The 18,750-nt window shown below is 35.0% G+C and overlaps 1 protein-coding gene across 3 annotated transcripts; it reads right to left on the reverse strand.

Moving 5' to 3' along the window:
• Positions 1 to 3,143: 3,143 nt before the first annotated feature.
• ANGPTL5 (angiopoietin like 5) lies at positions 3,144 to 18,743 on the reverse strand. Of its 3 annotated transcripts, none has more exons than XM_027900084.1 (10): positions 18,680 to 18,743; positions 16,530 to 16,619; positions 15,502 to 15,547; positions 13,622 to 13,769; positions 12,527 to 12,630; positions 11,853 to 11,946; positions 10,795 to 10,895; positions 6,521 to 6,641; positions 5,328 to 5,513; positions 3,144 to 4,117 (listed from the first exon to the last, which is right to left on the reverse strand). In XM_027900084.1, the coding sequence occupies exons 1-10, from the start codon at positions 18,730 to 18,732 to the stop codon at positions 3,798 to 3,800; spliced, it is 1,263 nt and encodes a 420-aa protein (XP_027755885.1). In that variant the 5' UTR covers positions 18,733 to 18,743; the 3' UTR covers positions 3,144 to 3,797. The 3 variants fall into 3 exon arrangements, with proteins under 3 accessions (XP_027755885.1, XP_027755888.1, XP_027755887.1); XM_027900087.1 differs by lacking the exon at positions 18,680 to 18,743 and adding an exon at positions 17,545 to 17,755; XM_027900086.1 differs by lacking the exons at positions 16,530 to 16,619; positions 18,680 to 18,743 and having other exon boundaries at positions 15,502 to 15,645.
• Between the last annotated feature and the right edge of the window lie 7 nt (positions 18,744 to 18,750).

An 18,750-nucleotide genomic window follows, 5' to 3' on the forward strand; every position in this document is an offset into this window, starting at 1 on the left:
CACCACTTGGTATAAGAAGTATTCATTAGAGCATGTTGTAGAATAACTTCTGGTCAATGAATAGAGAACATGTCAGCAAAACCTGTGTCCGCTGGAAGCCAAGGATGCCTTCCTTTCCTCAATTTTAACTCATTTTACAATGAACTGCAAAATGAAGTGCAACCTGTCTTTATAGATTAGAACACCTGGCAGATCAATACCCAGCCTGGAAATGTGTATGCACGTTTCCAGTATTCCCTTTGTAAATAACTTATGTTCTCTGTGCAGCCAAGCCAACAGAAATCCCACAAAACAACCCTCCCATGCCAATGGATTGTCTCTGCTGGCTTTTGGCTTGATAATGGGACAATGCAGGGCATGCTCCAGGGGGAAGGGTTCAAAAGAAAATTAAAGTCCCCAGAAAGGTTTCTTCTTGTGACCAGAAAGGTCAAATGATTAAATAATTTGAGTTCACCAAACTGAGCTTTACAAATTAAAGATATACTATGGGGAAAAGAAAACGAAAGAAATGCAGTTTTGTAACATCAAAAGTTTCATGTCCTTTAAATGCAACTTCTCATAGCTTAGAGTATCATTACTGGAGTAGATATTAAGAGTATTTAAACCAAGATACTCTTTATTTGAAACAGTCAATCAGTTTCTTTTAATATGGTACATCCTACATGTTCCTTTATATTATAGTTGGCATAAGACTATTTGGGCAATAACCAACTGATTACTGGTCCTAAGTATATGGCCACAAAAATCTTATGTGTGGTAGTTGGGAACCATCAGCTGTAAATATGGAACACAGGCCTCTGAAACAGTTTAATATTCTTGTAAATTCTCTGTGTTTAACTAAAAATTTATTTGTTTTCACAGTTGTTTTATTATTAGAGTGGAAATGGAATGAACCTTTGAAGACAGTAGCCATCTATCACATGGAAAATGTTCTCTTGTCATTGCTGTATTTCAGATTTGCATAGGCAAGCTGCCAACTAATCTCTAGCACTCTGATTCTTTAAGCATACACTAAATTCTAAAACAAAACTAGACTAAACCAATACTCACATTTCAAAATATCCAAATGATAATAAAACTAAGAGATTCCTATGCTCAACAGCTTTTCACAGAAACTTCCTTGAAAGGCAAAAAAATCATTAAACTATATTAAATTATATTAATTATTGTCTAATTACTTGTTTTGGTGCCACAGAAGCACTTAGTGTGATCATGACTTGTAAATAAAAAAGAATTAAAGCATTGTCCATCTTTTGATTGAGAATATTACATTGAAAATTCACATCTGGATGATTTATAGGAGTTAAAACCTGACTAGTATTTGCAATTTGGACTTTATCCTTTTTGCAATTAACACTGCAGATCCAGCTCTCAGAGCGCAACAAAGACACAAATCAAGCCTGGGGCAAAATAAATTCATTTTATCTACAAAGGGACAGAACTCTAAGACACAGAGAACATAGTGTCTACCTGCAACCTTGTTAGTAGAGCAGTAACTAATGGTATTAAAGCATACATATTGAGCAAGTGTCTGCAAATAGTCTTGGAAATGTTTCTGTCTTTCAAGGAACAGTAAAAATCAAAACCTTGCCCCACAACCAATATTGAGAAATCAATTAATTTTTTGTATAGGTTTTCAGTTTGACTTGACTTAAAGATCCAATGCCTATTTGCAGGAATGATCCTTCAAGATTTAGGCCCATCTCCACTGTGATTACTTGCTGCCAGCTAATCTAACCAATGACGGCAATGGGGAGATTAAACCTGATAATTAATCATGGTAGTATCTGCCAGCACACATCTACAATCTCCACTTGTCACCTTCGTTTTTAATCAGGGATTCTAATTAAGCCACAAGCAGCCTCAGGGTGTCAGTAGAATATAGCTCTATGCATCCAGAGTCCCTATTTCGACTCTTCATTTCTGCTTGCAGGTTCAGACCTGGTTGTCGGAACAGGGGCCCCACCATCAAAGTTTGAGGCTTTCATTAAAGCCATTAAATTTCCATGAAATTCAGCCACTGGCATTCTCCAGTAGGATTGCTGTACTGCAGCCTGAGGACTCTTTCTGACATAAGAGCCCTAATACAATGACACCATCCAGGCTGGCAGCCAGGATTAATACTCTTTTTAAGCTCTAATTAATACTCTTTTTAAGCCTGTTAATCTTGGTGCAGAAGCTCTTTCATTTCAGTATCTACCTTTATAGGCCTGCTGGGTCCCTGTTGCCATTCAAAAAGATTGCATTCCTAATAAAAATGGAGTGAGAGGGAGGGCTAAACAGGGTTTACATACAATCTCTTCACCTCTAATTTCAAAGACTACAATGTCTGACCACAAAATCCCCCCCATGCCCAGAGAATTCAGTCTCCCCCAAGATGGGACCTATCCCCTTTCTCACAATCCCTCTACAGGGCCTACGATATTTTTCCTCAAGCTACTTCCTACCCTCTTTCTACTGTAGCCCCTGTCCCCTGATGAGGATAGTCCCCCAGTTTCTCTCTAGCAGAGAAAAGCCTTCTGCTTTTAGTAATTTTTTACATCCAACTGTTAAAGACCAGTACTAAAGCATGTTTTCTCTCTCTTAAGCTTGTAACACACCCTATGAAAAGCTTCATTTCTTCCTGTAGCTACGTATATCTTTGGGAAGAAGTTCTAGACCACTGTGGTTCTGAACTGATGATGGTTTCTGCTCACTGTAATAGTATTTGGTCAAAATAAAAACTAGCAAAGAGGAAACTCACAGAGCTTTTAACTGTTTTCATTCCACGTGCTGCTACGGAGCTGATCTACTGAAACTGAAGCAAAGATGAGAAATACCATGTCTAGCTGCTGCAGATTAGATGCTAGGTTCCAGAAATACTGCTGTACTGACAACATTCACATTGTTTTTGATATTATTTTATTTTTACTGACAGACATTCAAAGAATTAACCATTTTAAACATACTTATACAACTTAAATTGGTTTTGTTCACCACCACATGATCATTCACAAAGTGAATGCCAATGAGAATGAAAAACCCATCAGGCCCATATATCCAAAAATTAAAATTCCAAAGCTATGCATTTTCTTTCAAAAAAATTTTTCATTTGTTGCAAAACCATGACAATTGTAGTGAACTGTGAAATAGACAATGGTAGAGTAAAAATCATATTATGAAACACATTGACTGTGCAAATTAAAAACAAAATAGACCATAGTTCTTGAATCTCAGTATCAATCTTACTTGTATAAAAATCAGGCCCTAACGCTATACTGAACCTTATACATCCATTGCAACAATTTTTAACTTGCCTGATAAGGAATAGAGAAAGAAGAGCTGATTCTGGAAAATTAACCAATGGTGAAGAAAAGATATTTTTTCAAACTATTATGATGGAAATGGCAGGTATATAGGTTTTTAAAAGAAAATTTGCTGCAATTTCTTAGAAATTCAGATATGCAGAGAGCACAGAAAAAGCACATTCAAAGGTCAGCATTACACTTCTTTTTATAATTTTTTTTCTGCTGGTTCTGAGATTGCCTAAGAGTAAATAAAATTAAAAGTTGAATAAAAGCTGACAAGAACTAAGCTTAATTCTTTTTCTGAAAACACAGTTCTTTTAGGACCTTCTTACTCAAGCGGGAACACTACAAATGCTGACATTTCCCAATAAAAAATAGTAACTGTATTGTAGAAGTACCTAATAAAGTTATAAGACTGAAATCTTCAAGTGAAGATGAAAGGTATTTATGATTGCAATGATACATTATTCCATATAATTGCCAGAAGAGATATATTTCTATTTTCATATGCTAATGGAAATATGGATAATAGGTTCTCCGAATTTTCATTGAAACTGATTTAATTTTGACGGGTTTATTCTTCATTTTCCATGTATCCCAGTGAATCCCAGTTGCAAGAAATCTACCTGTGTAGCGAAGAACACCATTAAGGTTTGCAAGGCCACACTTGCTGAACCACCATCCAGTGCTATCACTGAAGTTACTGCAGCTCTTTACAGGCTGTTCTTTAATAGTGCACACTGGCCGGCATCCATCATTATCAACATCAAAAGTGCTGAAAGGCATTGAATTCTGGTTATCTTCTTTTCTATATCCTCTAAATGCATCACCTAAGCACAACAGATAGAACAGAAGGATAAAAAAAATATTTATGGAAGAACATTTCTTGCTTGTGGCATATCTTGCAAATTTTTCCTCTAAATTTATTAGAAAAATAGAATTCTTCAAAAACCATTCAAGAACACCAGATAACAATATGGCAAATGTTAAAGATGAAAGAAAGAAATAGAATAAAATACTGAAATATGGAAGAAGTTGAAATTTGATGAAACAACATCTTTATACTGTTGTTGCTTTTAGCAATGCATACTGGCTAGGAAGGTAAAACGCTTCTGTCCTCAAAGAGAGAGGAAGAAAAGATAAGGGAAACAAAAAGGCTTATAACTTCACATTTTCTAGTAATGTGTCCAAAGTCCCAGTGAGAGTCATGAGAAAAGATGGAATTGTTAAAACTCAAAGGTCGTTGATTATTGGCTCTGTTGTCTTACTAAAGGAATACAAGTACAGTATCTTTCAAATACAGGTAGAGGAAAGCACCAACACCTTTAGAGAATAGCTATTTCAGTGGTAATAAGAAACATTCTTGCATATTACTAAACATGTAAAAAAAATAGAGAAAAAAAAGCAGTAAGACATTGTGCAGTACTTAATGAAAATCTTTGCACACTTAGGATATTTATGCTATTAAGAGAGGTCTAAAATTGTAAGTTAATTTGTGTCTGGGTATCACCCAGTAACTGTTACACATTGTAGACCAACTTTGTTCCACTCAGTTTCTATCTCTACCCTTTGTGTATGACTCTCTGGGCACTTCTGAATTAAATAAAGCACCATTAGGAAGACTTCCACTAACACCAGAAAATCTGGGATGAGATAATGGATATCGAAAGAACTGTACCATTAGATAGATAACAGTAATACCTACAAAATCCCTTATTTATTATATATATCCCATGGACTTGAATCTCTTAAAGATCCTTCCTTTATTCATCTTTATTAAAGAAGAGTTTATTCAGTTACTCCATTAAGGACATTGAAGTGATAAAGTGATTTCCTACTATGTAAAGAATAATGTTGGCATAAACAAAATCACTATATCATCAACCATTTATCTGCATAAGTGTTCTTTATGTGCCAGAGAAAAACACATTATAAATAATTTTTTTTAAGTTATCCTAATTATTACTCTTTTGAATGCATTTTTTCATATTAAGAAAGGGAGCAGCTACTTTTAAATACTTTAAAGAAGGAAGTTCTTACCAGCATTTCCTGAATAATGCCCCAAATGGATCCTAAAAGAACATGCTTCATCCTCTATCCAGAATCCATCATATGATGCATAAGCATGCTTGTCATTTTCTGATTCCAAGTCCACATAAAGATTGAAACTAGTGACTTTTTGATTTACTATGTCAAAAATCTTCCTTAGTCCAAGCCAAAATTCCCCTTAAACAGAAATATAATATATAGTCTAGAAATAGAAACTGTAAAAGAAAAAATTATTGTTCTTTCTTTTCTACTTTTCTTCTTGAACCAAATGTAATAAAAGTTGTATGATAGGCTTATATTCCTTTAAAAGACTAATGAAGGAACAGTAATCTTCCTACTTCCTTTGGAAATCCATGAAAAGAATTTGATGTGGGTATCATCTTTTTTCTCTATGATACTTTTTAGAAAATTGTCCACATGATAGATTTCGAACATTTGTCTGCAATATACCTTGGAAAACCACAACAAAAATGGATGTGCTAAAGATCCACTTGCATAAACCAAATTCAGTAGCATTCCTAAGGGCCATACTGAGAAGTGATAAATGTTAGCATTCTATGAAACACAAAGAAACACAAACCCTATTCTCGGGATTTGCTGCCTCCGTAAATTACACTTGTTGCCCCATATGGGCTGTGCTTTTTTGTACAGAATAGCTGTGTGCTTCCATTGAAATCGCAGATAAACTTCTGAAAAAGTAAATGGGTTTGGACTTGCTGGATGAAAGGTGGAAATAAAAAATTATTATCACAGCTGTGTTGTTATTAGCTACTGAAATATTTCCATTCTGTTTCTAACTTTGCTTGTCCTATGGTGAAATATTTACTGATTCTTCTCTCATTTAAGGAAATATTTTTCAAATGTGATTCAAACCAACTAAAGCTATTTTTTTTTAATCCGAAAAGAGAGGAAATACAATCTATACATTATTTCAGGTAGAAAATATCAAATTTTAAACACCTCCTATGAGACTGCAGTGGCTGAAGACTCTAGTGGGGTCACAGTCATTATCGAGAAGATCATACAACAGATTTGATTAAAAAAATCCTTACATAAAAATAAGACTTTTAAGAAACAAGAACGTTATACTACTAAAACTCCTACACAATTTAGTGGTATGTTCCTCACATAAAGGCAGCAGAAATGTAGGATATGAAGCACTTGAAAGTATTTAAAAGTAATACCAGTAAGATCACCAAATCCATCCAGGTATTCAGACCATGTTCTCTGGAATGAAATGATTCCATCAGTTCTTTTCTGAATCACAGTCCATCCACCTCCTCGAAAATCCATGTCACAAAAAACCTAAAATAGACGGAGATATGACTTCAGAATTCAGATTCAGACTTCAAGCATTCTTGAAGGAGCTGTTATGAAGAAAACATTTTAATTAAATAAAAGTGGGCTATTCAGAATTTTGCTAAGTAACATACCTTTCAAACATCTTAACAAAAAAGCTCAAAGATAATAAAAAATGAAGCTGCAGTATTTTCTTATATGTTCTTCGTGGACTGCTTGATTTGGTGTAGTGGGTTTCTGTGGCTGGGGTTTGGTAGCGGGGGAGGCTACAGGGGTGGCTTCTGTTAGAAGCTGCCAGAAGCTTCCCCTGTTTCTTGGAGCCAGTGGAATCAATATGCAATGTCATGTATAGTCAGGCAAAGTATTATCTCAACAGGCAGCAACACTGAATAAACCTTTATTTCAGCAAGCAAAATAGATACAACTTCTTACACGTTCTCCCTCACTGTCTCCCTCATCATCACAGAAATACTATGCTTGTGGTGCCTGGGAAATGTAGAGCCCTTAATAAAGGTGAGAAAATGGGAAAAAGTGATAGCAGTAACCCAGTATATAAAAATACTTTGCAGCAGCAAAAACCTCTGCGTAAGAAGGGGCCCCAATCCATGGAAGTCCCAATGTGAACGTTCCAACTGAGCAGTCCCACTCAATATATAAGATCAGCTCTCCAATTTATGAGTCTTTATGAGTCTTTGCTAAAATTTGTGCCCAACAGTATGGCAAATGGCAGTGGTCCAGCTGCCCTCTGCTCTGCTTTGAAATATCACGCTATGTGGTACATTTTCTCCTCAGTCCATTTAACTTTAGACATGTAATCAAATTCCCTACATATGTCCCCAGTGCCAGATCTTGACCAGTTCTAACTGGGATTATAGTCTGGGAATCTAGGTACAAGTCAGTTTAACCTTCAGCAAAATTTGTGGCAGTCTGAGTGTTATGTGTTCCTCCCCACCACTGCCTGTACAAGCCAGATATTTTTCATGAAACCAGACTTGTTCCTTGGCAGGAACGCATCAACATCATATTCAGAGCCTCTGTGACTTAACATCTTCTCAATGAACAACAAGAAAGCAACAGGACAGAGCTGCAATGTGGTCTAATACAACCTCAAGAGTCCTGGATTTTCAAGTAAGCCAATGCCATTGGAAGCTATGGGCAATCCTTTCAACACACATACTAAATGAATCATAGCAAGGGTCATGTGCATGCAAGAAAATTGTGGCTTTTATTCCCTGGAGAATCACATGCTTATTTCGGTCACCCAGAGAGGCTTGAACAGGAATAAAAAGAAATACAGAAGATTCCAAAATGAATATTTAGATGCAAATACCTAAAAGTCACTCAAAATAATCCCATTGCCTCATCTGTTGTCTTGAGAAGATGATTGCATGCTTGGCTACTTCTCTGACTATGAGTCAGAAATGCTAAGAGGAGCCCACTTGATCACAACAGCAATCTTCAGTCCAATATAAATCAACAGGAGTGTTGACAATTCTCAGAAGGAGCAGATTTGGTTCTACATGAGAGGTCATCAGCCAACTAAATACAGTACCAATACAAACAGCAGCTAAGTAAAAATATGAGAGAGAGAGAGAGAGAGAGAAAGAGAAATAGAGAGAGAGAAATACAGTCATAGCTGTGTAGTTTCTTAATCTCTTATATGCTGGAAACGTTGCAATTGAAAAGCCTTATAAGACTTTACAGTTTGCTCTCTGTCTCATATCATGCAAGATATGAGGAGCATGATTGTGCCAGGTGCAATTTAAATTAAATGAGCAGGAGGATGCTTCCACTGAATATTTGTCCATTTTCCATCTTTAGTGTGCATAAGAGGTATATTCCAAACAACTGTTTAGTTGATTTATCATTGATGAAATATCATTGATCTAATTTTACTAATTGAAAAATGTATCAGAAATTGATCATGATCAATTTTTCCCAAAGTGCAATTGTTTTTAATTGCCTCATGTTTAAATTCTCAGACAAAAGCCCATTTGGGATTAATTTTCTAGATTCTGAAAACCTGCTACCACCACTGAAACTGGATATTTTTATTGCTCCTGGAATTCGGGTTTCAATTAGCCTAAGTTAAGCATCAAAATCTATAGTCACTTTTGACAACATGAGGTTTCAAGCATGAAAACATGAGAACAGGATCAAGTTGTTTAAATAGTTTTGTTCATTTAACCGGGATCTTCATAGAAATGATTCTAAACACATTTTCATTTAGTTTCCCTTACGTTAGAAGGGCAGCTTATTGCTGAAAAGGTCCTCATTGAAATAAATTGTTTCATTTTGGCTTTGTTTCCTGTTTTTTAGTTTCTTAGTATGGTTTTCTGATTCTTGTTTATGTTTTAACATCTTGATATTTTTGTTCATCTATCATTTCCCCTGTACTTTTTTATGCTTCAAACACATGAAAGAATTTGCATAAAATAGTTTTCCTTAAAATAACATCCTTTATAGAACACATATTTTACATATTTTTCTCTGAGAACTTTTTGGCCCTGTCTTTTAAGTTCTGTGCAACATCTACCAGACTAGGAATGAGACACTCATTTCACAGCTGCAAACATTCTTCTCATTATTTATTTTTACCTTTTTCTTTTAATCAAATTATTATGATTTTTCTTTTTTGTTTCTTGTACTCCTCAAAGAACCTTTCCACTCATATAACTGATTTTCAGATTCTGGCAGTAGCTTTAAATGGGGAAAAGTGTCAAAAATATTTTTGAAGGAAAAGAAATTTTATCAGATTTATTTAAATCACTTTTCTAATGTAGATTAATTATCTCAGGATAATAATTATCTCTCAGGAAAAGCAATTTGGGTAAGGTATGAATATTTCCTCCATGAAACCCCTCTCACTCCAAAAGAAATTCTGAAACAAATGCACTTTTTGCTATGGTTCATCCTGGGGTGAGGCAGACAGCATTTTCTTCATACTATAAATACGGGTTTTCTGTGAACATAGCAACATGTCTCTGCCTTTCTTTTACGTGGAAGGAACTTGCTGATGAGTTACAGACCATTTTCCTGAGCTGGTTGCACTGTAGAGAGAGAATGACAGGTTTTTGTACTACGGGGTTGCAGAATCAAGTCCATTTTTCCTTTTGATATCCCAGCATAATTCCAAAGCCTTTTCTTAATCAGTTTGAGCTCCTTTTTTGTAGCATTTTGAAAGGCTCCAATTGGCTAGAGGTAAAGGGATTCATCCTTCCTTTGTTATATATAAAAGAAGACTATAACGTTAGATATTAAACTTTGCTATTTATTAGTTGGCTTAAATGTCATGTTTTTGTTTCAAAAGCTAATGACTCCAGCATGTACTGCAAAGTTAAAGGTTTGAAATTGCAATATCTGCCTTTTCCACTATACATAAGGCCTTTTCTAGGTAGAACAGCCTGAAACAGAAAGAAAGACATAAAACAAAATATTCCTTGTGTTTGCATGGATGTGAATGTCCTGAGCCAGAGGAAATTAACACAAAATTCTCTTCTAGATGAACACTATAACTCACTAATAACATAAAGTGCAGGTGGTAATAGGAAGCATGATTGCTGCAGTTTGTCTTAAGAATATATATCCTGCAAAATGGATATGAAAACTAGAATTTTAGATGCCTCTCTGCCTCAAGACTGGGTTATAATGATACTCAGACAAGAGCTAAGCACCTGCTCCTCACACTAATGTACATCTGTCCCTATTAGATGCCTCCAGGCATCCGTGGAGGCACACTGCAAGAGAAGGCAATGGTATACAGCAGAATAAGTCAAAAGGCCAAAAGTCCCATTTGAGAAGCCAAATGGATCAGTCAGTTGGCTCTCCAGTTTTCCATCTCTAAACCAGAAAAGAACAGCACTTCTAAATGTCCAAACGGGGGTGTGACATTGGGTGCTAGAAAGTACATTAGGTTTTCCTCTTTGGTACATTTTTCATTGCATATGAAAACTGACAGTGTGCTCTTATGACAGAGATTCAATTTCTTTGCAGAAAATGAGAAACTTGTCAAAATTATAGTAACAGAACACACATGCAGAGGATTTACTACATTTCTTACTCATCTGTTGAGAAATTGTAAAGGAAAACACTTTAATAAAAATATTCTAAGTGCATATTCTCAAACAAATTGTGACTATCCTGAGAGATAATGTATTACCTCAAAAGGGTAATTTGATCCTTCTGGATGGATAATGTACAGACCAGATGGAGTTTTTGAAACTGAACCAACATTATCTTTAATATGAGTGCAGTCCAAACCTAGAGAAAAAAATGTATTTGATGAAATTCATTGGCAAAATATGTTTTTTAAAAAATACAGATTAAGCACAGAAGTATTACTATTCTTGGTAACATATGAATGATTTAAAATAGCATTTTTTTTCTCATGCAAACTTTGAAATCATGTTTTGTCATGAAATTATCTTGTAAATTCAAATTCTCTATCTCCATTAAGCTCATAAGTAAGTATAAATTACACTGCATAGAGAAAGTTCTTTCTATTCTTAATAGATATTATACAGAAATTAAAAATTAAGTATCTGGGCAATTTTACAGATTTTTACACTTTATTTATAATATTTTACATTTTATTTAGAACACTTGTATTGAGAAAAAGACATATTATCTGGGAAATTATACCTTTTTCCTACAGATATTTGTATTTATGATTGTAAAAGCCTTTTCATCATAATGTATACAAGAAAACCCATTTTTCTCTAAGTGTTAAGCCAGGCACATGTTAAATATACTCAAAGAAGCAGTTTCCACAGCCAGCATGGATGCTTAGACATAATGTTTCTTTTAGTCTGGATGGATACTACAAAGAAGATCAACTGTCCAGTGAGCAGTTGATTTACATCCTATTTCAAGAAGGATACTGCAGATGCAGAGCACACTTTATGTCTTAGCAAAAGAACGTGCCATTTAGCAACATCAGATTACTTACTAATAGATAATCATATCTGGTATTTTGCATAAAAATCAACAACATGCTAAACAGGATGCCTAGAAATTATTATTAAACAGGATGCCAGTTACAAATTATGAAAAGCAGTATTTATGATAACATTTTTAAACACTTTTAAGTTTCCAGAGTTTATATACTACTAACACAGGATAAACGTCAATGTAACAATTCCTTACCTTTGCTGGTTTCTTGTCAAGAAAAAAAGGTAAAAAGGGAAGGTATCAAGACTATATCTGAAAAATATTTACCATGAGATTGAACTGCTTTGTAAGGAAGTGGATTCAGATGCTTTCTCAAAACTACTTCATTCAAAAGAACAAGTTTGTTCTTGAGTTCATTTACCTGCAAATTCAAATAAAAGATCTTTAATTAGGTTGCAATGAAGAATTTTACATTCTAACGAATTTTTTTTGACTCCTAGGAAATATAATCTGAAGTTTGTTTTTGGAATGTGTTAGTAAATTGTACCTTTATTAGGCAAATCGATCTTTTTTACTTTTTTCATCCAAAATCATTTTTAAGAACAATTCCAATTAATTAAAGAAAACATCCTTCAGTTTGATTAAAGTTTTTTATCTGTTCTGAGTGAGGCAAAGTGCTTGTAAAATACTACCAGAGCTAACAATAGTGTAATATGTTATCTGCACAAATATAATGGGACTGGAGATGGCAACTAATGAGAAGGAGTAGTCCTCCACTTATGCTACTGCCATGTATGACACTAAGTTGTAGAACAGGTGGTGCTCATCACTCCTTGTAGAATCACTCCTCATAGTATCACTCACAGCCTACCCAAAGTACAAGGAATAGGGATAGGGTCTAATAGGGATAATGACAATAGTAATACTTATTTTTCCTCAGATAGACAACACCTGTAGTGAGAAATAACAAATACAAATGTTTACGATAAAGAAAAAAGTACCTGACTAGAAAGGTAGTCCAAAGAAGACTGTTGATCATCCATCATGTCTCTTATCAGTTTTTGTGTACTTCTTGCATATTCAACAAGAGAGTCCTGCAAATTTCCTTCAAAAGAAATATGTTCATCCACTTTGTTATAATAAATCTAGAAATATTCTTGATTGAATGACAACACACTTATTTATGATATCTATGTGAATAGTGAAGGTGTTTTACCTTATGGAACCTGAAAGTGAAATGAAAGCAGTACAGTGTTGTCACAGATTAAAGCCAAAGATGCTAAAAACTTCAGACTTGCTAATTGCAGTAAAGACATCTTAAGAAGTGATGGCTCTTCTTATGTTTTGAAGAAGAATTTCATATTATTTCAAATAAGATGACCAGTGGCAAATTGGATGACAGTTAGCAGATATCACAGAAATATAAATGCAAATGATAAAAGACATATGTAAGGTTTCTTGTCATGCTACATTTGCTCATTCACTGTGCTACTTCTGTTTTTTGCCCTGATGCTAAAAAGAACATCATCATCATCCAGACAGATAATTAATAATATATACTAAAAAATCATATGTGAAAACCAAGAATTCATACAATTGTTTTCTGAGCCTGATTATATAATTTGCTGTGTAATTTGTCAAGGCAGTGATAGAGAGTGTTCTGTGTATGCATGTATAAAAGGTAAGCTGAAGTACAGATTTACTCCCATGTAACTAACTAACTAACCAGCTAACTCCCACTTAACACCCACACACCAAGCTATGATGTTTAAATGAGGGACAGACATGCTGCTCTTCCTCTCTAATGGAGATAGATACTGAGGTTCAGAGGGTACACAGATCTAGGTGGGCTGCGCTGCTGCTTGGATTTGTCTGTCTTCACCCATGATTAACTTTGTCACACCAGCTGCATCCCAAAAACAGGGCGCCCCAAATTTTCTGAACAATACTCAGTTTGGGCAGCAGGGTCAAAGGCTGTAACATGTGCTCAAGGAGATTAAAAAATAAATTGGCACAGCATAGCGTAGCATAGCAGAGGATTGCATAGCATGATATTGCACAGCTCATCACTAGAAGTATTCTTTATGAGTACATACTGCACATGTAATGTTTTTCCCCTCGTAAAATTTTAGCTTGAACATCACATGGTACAAGGCACGGTTCTTTTTGTTTTGAAATATCTGCAGATTTATTTTTCTCTTCTGCCTTGAGTGGTCCCTCCACAGCTCCAACATTCCTTGTGTCCTGTTGTACCAAACAATGGAGGGGGAAATAAATTGATCATAAAGCATATATAAAATAGCTCATTCTATCAAAATGAAGTAGGTTGCTCCACAGATCTTCCTTCAAAACCTCTTTCTTTAAAACTTTGTCAAGCAAGAATTGACAAAGCTGAGGCCAAAACCAATTAGGTGTTTTCTGTTTAGCCATACCTCACAAGAAAAAGATAGTGTCAGAGGTAAAGAATAACCTCTATAAATCTGAAAAAATGCCACCAATATTTCTGGTGAGGTATTCTGCTGTGAGAACTGTGAACTGGAAGCAAGAACGTGCAAATCTTGCAATTCAGAAGCTCACATTTTAGAAATCACCACACCCAACAAACATCTCAAATGCAAACAAAGGTATTTTCACTAGAAAGGAACAGGCTTTTAGATTTACCAGATATTAGCAAAATACATTAACTCTTGAAAATCCCTAAATTTATTACTCAGACTCTGATCAGGGAAATACTTGCGTAAGTTATTAACCTATGCATTTAAGAATTCCTGAGCAGATTTACAGACCAACACAGCATTACAAAAAAGCATTTTAAATGTTTCTATAGAGAAAAGAATAAAGGGACAGTATTCATGGGCACACAGTTCTGTGAAATACTAACAATAATTGCATTAGTAGAAGTAGTTACACCTATTAATGGCATTGAAAATAATATTTTCCTATTTAAAGGTTTTTAGTCTATGGTACCATGTGACATAAAATAAGGGAGTGCCTCTGAGTCATCACTTAAAGAAATGCTAAAAGTAATTCCTGAAATATGCGTCACTGACAAAAGATTAAGCAACATATTTTCATATGAGTCTTTGTTGATTTTATAATCTCAGCAAACCATTTGCAGTATGTTCATATGATGTATTTTCAAATGTAAATAGGATTCTTAGACATTTCAAAATTTTAATGAAAAGGAAAACTTATTTGGACTTGAATATATCTTCAACATAGTTGTTCTTTCCTGCTTCAGCTTTTTTCTTTCTGGTATTGACACTGCCCTGGCAAAGTACTGAAAGGTTTTTCTCCTCATTTTTGCTTTTAAAAAGTAAAATTAAAAATTACATAAAACTCTTAACAAGGAGATTTTACAAAAAGAAGTTTCTGAATGACCAGTATAATTGCATTTTGCACCTGGAAATAAATGGTAGAGAAGTAAAAGGATATGTTTCTTTAATTTTGAAGTAAGCACAAAGTAAAGGAAGAAAAATTATGTAAGAGTTATAAACAGATCACTTAAAATTTATAAATAGATCACTTGAAACTACGGCTTGTTCCAGGGCTTTATCACAGCTACTCACCAGATGTTCAATTAAAGACTCTCAAGCAAATATTTTTAATCAATATTTATCTTTAACAAAAGCCAACATGACAAGCAATTAAGTCTGAACTCAGCAATTCAAGCAAAAATTGTGACTCTGCCAAAAACAATAGTTACTCTGCATTTAGAGTCACGCAGACAAGATTAAAAATATGACCTAACAACTGAGCTGTGATAAAGAACATTAACACAAAAATGTTCTAATATCCTGAAGTCCTACAATTTCCATGTAGTTTCTTTTCTGAATCTGAAAGTACCTGATTCTTCTGCATTTCCATATCTACCTTGAATAAGGCAATCTGCATCTTTAAAACATCTGTCACTTTTCTGAGAAATCATTCAGTTATATTCATTATCTTTTCTAAGCAAAGTAATTGAAAATCTTACCTTACATGCACAATGCTTGCCATTACTTATGACAGTCTCTCCTAAACTGAACAAAAAAATATTAAGACAAATCAGTGAAGTTACCCTAAAGTGGTGGTTCATCTTTTACTTGAAGAAATGCAAATGTTTTAAACGGGTTTCAAATTTCTGTGGAAAGAATTGTACACAATGAAGTCCTGATCTAAGTATTTGGGAATGTCTACAGCACAAAGGGCAGCCAACACATCACTCCTTTACTGCCTGGATTTAATAAACCACATTTTAACTTCACAGTAGAATTTATATACTACTTCCTGCATCCTGAGGGAAGTTACCGCTTATCACCTCTTCATGACACATCAAACACATATATTTTTATTGTGATAAACTATGACAGATTTTCTTATATGCTGTTTTTGAGCATTGGTGTATTTTGGTATGAGTGGTCTGGGCTACCTGAAAGAAAAGCTAGTATTAATCAATGTCTTCAAATATTTACAATGGTTTTTATCATTAAAATGAAGGTGTTTGTATTGTGGTGGTAGTGCACTAGAACAGGCATGGAGGCAATTTTGGGTATGTCATAAAAGCACGTTCAAAATAGAAAACTGAAAAACATTATTTTAAAGCAGTACTTTGTATTACATAGAAAATGTTTACTGGGGGGACAACAGCAGTCTCTTGGTCTGACTGGTAGCCCACCTGTAGGAACACAGCTGCTGAGAGTGAGACAATCATTCAATACAATGGTTTTTATCCCTGAAGAATGTTAAAGTACAAGAGAATGGCCTGAAAAAGAAGAAAATTAAATGCAGTTCACATAAGCGTATTTAAAACTATGAGGCACTAACAGTTTTCACACACTCAAGTCCACTACTTTAGTACCTAAAAACTGGATCTGATATTCAAAAAAAAAAAAATTTTTTTTAATTAAATCATTTCAATTGTTTTTGCTCTGGCTAAATAAATGAAATCTCAGCTTTTAATATACCACTGGGAGATATACTGTTTAAAGAATATTCAGAATACACTGTTCAACAGCACCTTACACTGGTACAGCGAGATAATGTTCTAAATTTATCTTGATAAGGTGGTTCATCTCCATCCCTGTCTGAAGCTGGAATAGACAATAGCTTTTGCTATGAAGAGATTTGAAAGCATTTGTGAGCAGAGGGTTAATACAGTTTTAAATGCAGATTTAATTCAGTGTTTTAATCCATTTTTTCTTTAAAATTAATAGCTAAATTTGCTGTACCTGAGACAAGCATATTCAACTGCTTGTGAAACTCTAAACTATCATTATTCTGTAGCTCTCGAAATCAATTTTTTTTTCTGAAGTACCACACAGAAAATCATAGTTTTCCAATATGAAAATTACAAAAGTTTGACTAGTGCATCAGTTGATACTCTCTAAAGACACAGGTTGTGATCCATAGTTTAACCTCAGGAAAGTGAAAAGATTCTCATGGCTATCTATATGTGACGTTAAAAGGGACCAAAAAGTTTTTCTTCTTCTTTCTATGCACAGAAATAGGCAGAGATGACAAATTTCAGGAAGGGATGGTTACAATAGTGAGAATATTGACTGAATTTCTTCTCCCATGCAGTCACATGCACAACTTGGAGGAAAGCTAAAGGGCATGAAGCAAATTAATCTCCCACTGGAAAAAGAAGGAAAGAAAAATGTGTTTCTGCAGCAGCACAGCTATGCTGCAGCCTTCAAATAAGACTCATAATAAATTCAGAATCCATCCCACAAAGTTTTAAGATCTGATCTTTATCCTTCACTGGAATATGAGAGTCTAGCCCAGAGTAAAATCATGAAACTGCCAGAGCTGGACCTTCCATTCTGTAGCTACTTAAGATCTGGTTGGTTGCTGTTCCAGAATAATCACACATCTCAGAAATACAAGCCTCAGCTAGTCACCTTCTCATCCCACAGCCTGCAAGATGTGAAGTTACCCATGAGGAGGAATTATCCAATAACAGTAAGGGAGGACTATGAAGATGTAAGAAAAAGGTAAAGAGGGGAAAGAGAAAAATATATATAAAAACTATTCCTACTTCTAAATCTCAGAAAGTATCTTAAGATGAAGCTGCAAGTTGTGCTGTATTAGATCAAAATTTTAAATCTAAAGAAGCTCAGATTCTGCCAGCCTGAGTTAATCATGAACTTGAATATTCTAGATGCGCCATGGACTCAAATTCTGCAGTTTTTTCCTAGCCCTGCTTCAGTCTTGCTTGGGTGACTCAGTTCTCCATACTAATAAACGCTTCTGCTGCATCCTAAATGAAACAGTGCATTTTATCAGGCTGACTAGGATTTTAAGAAGTTTATATGGGTTGGAAAGCACATGGTGGTAAAGTAGACAACCAGTTTTCGACCTGCAACACAGGTAGATGGGAAAAAGAAGTGGTGAATTTGGGGCTGGTATTCTGAACTAGAGGTAAAAGACTTCCATTTTAGGGTCATCTTCTCAACTGCTGTAACTGTGATATTGTAAATATTATGCATGTTTGGCGACCCGACCATCAGTGATCTTGACTGTAAAATGGTAATAGTAACACCTACTTCACAAGCTGTGCAACAAATAGTGGGGAAAGTGGCTGGGGGACGGGGTGTCCGTGGAGAAAGGTATTTTACAAATGCCTAGTACTATTTTTACTTTCCTAGTCAAAGACATGGAACAGCTGCACAGTGGAAAAAAAAAAAAAAAAGAAGAATCGGTTTAAGCTGAAATACAACACCCAAGAAACGTCTCGCCAGGAAATCACCAAGACATTTAGCCTTTTGCTGACAGCTCATCCAAGGCAAGGCAATATCGCAAGACAACCCTGCTTTGCCCGAAAAAAAAAAAAAAAAAAAAAAAGAAAAAGAAAGTTTTACAGTTTTAAGAGCAAATTACTTTTTGGGTTTGTGGTTTTTGTTTGTTTGTTTTTGGTTTTGTTTTTTGTTATTGTTGTGCGGTTTTTTTACTTCGTGTAACTTTAGTTAATGTATTTTTTAATATTTTTCGATAAAATTTTATACAATTTTACTTTTTAGCTGTTGTTCTTGTGACTTCCGCACCATGTGGTAAAAAAAAAAAATAAACAAACAAACAAACAAAAAGGTTCATGCTGTTAACTCCAAGTCTTCACCGTCAGCGGGTCTCGCAGGCACTCTCGGAGAGCTCCAGAGCTCTGCAGCGGAACTCACGAGGACGTGTTTTCGTTCGGACACCGGGTGCGTCCCGGGTTTTTAAGCGGCATCCCGCGGTTCGCAGCGGT

This window comes from Empidonax traillii, unplaced genomic scaffold, assembly GCF_003031625.1.
Source record: "Empidonax traillii isolate 1590-97213 ecotype Southwest subspecies unplaced genomic scaffold, ASM303162v1 scaffold706:size701851, whole genome shotgun sequence".
NCBI classification, from domain to species: Eukaryota; Metazoa; Chordata; class Aves; order Passeriformes; family Tyrannidae; genus Empidonax; species Empidonax traillii.

Coding starts and splice junctions, on each gene's coding strand:
- ANGPTL5 (XM_027900084.1), bottom strand. CDS start 18,732: ATGCCGCTTAAAAACCCGGGACGCACCCGGTGTCCGAACGAAAACACG. Junction 15,548..16,529: donor CATTATCTCGCTGTACCAGT/GTAAGGTGCTGT, acceptor TTTTTTGTTCAG/TTTAGGAGAGACTGTCATAA. Junction 5,514..6,520: donor TGGATTTGGTGATCTTACTG/GTATTACTTTTA, acceptor TTTCTGTTTAAG/GGGAATTTTGGCTTGGACTA.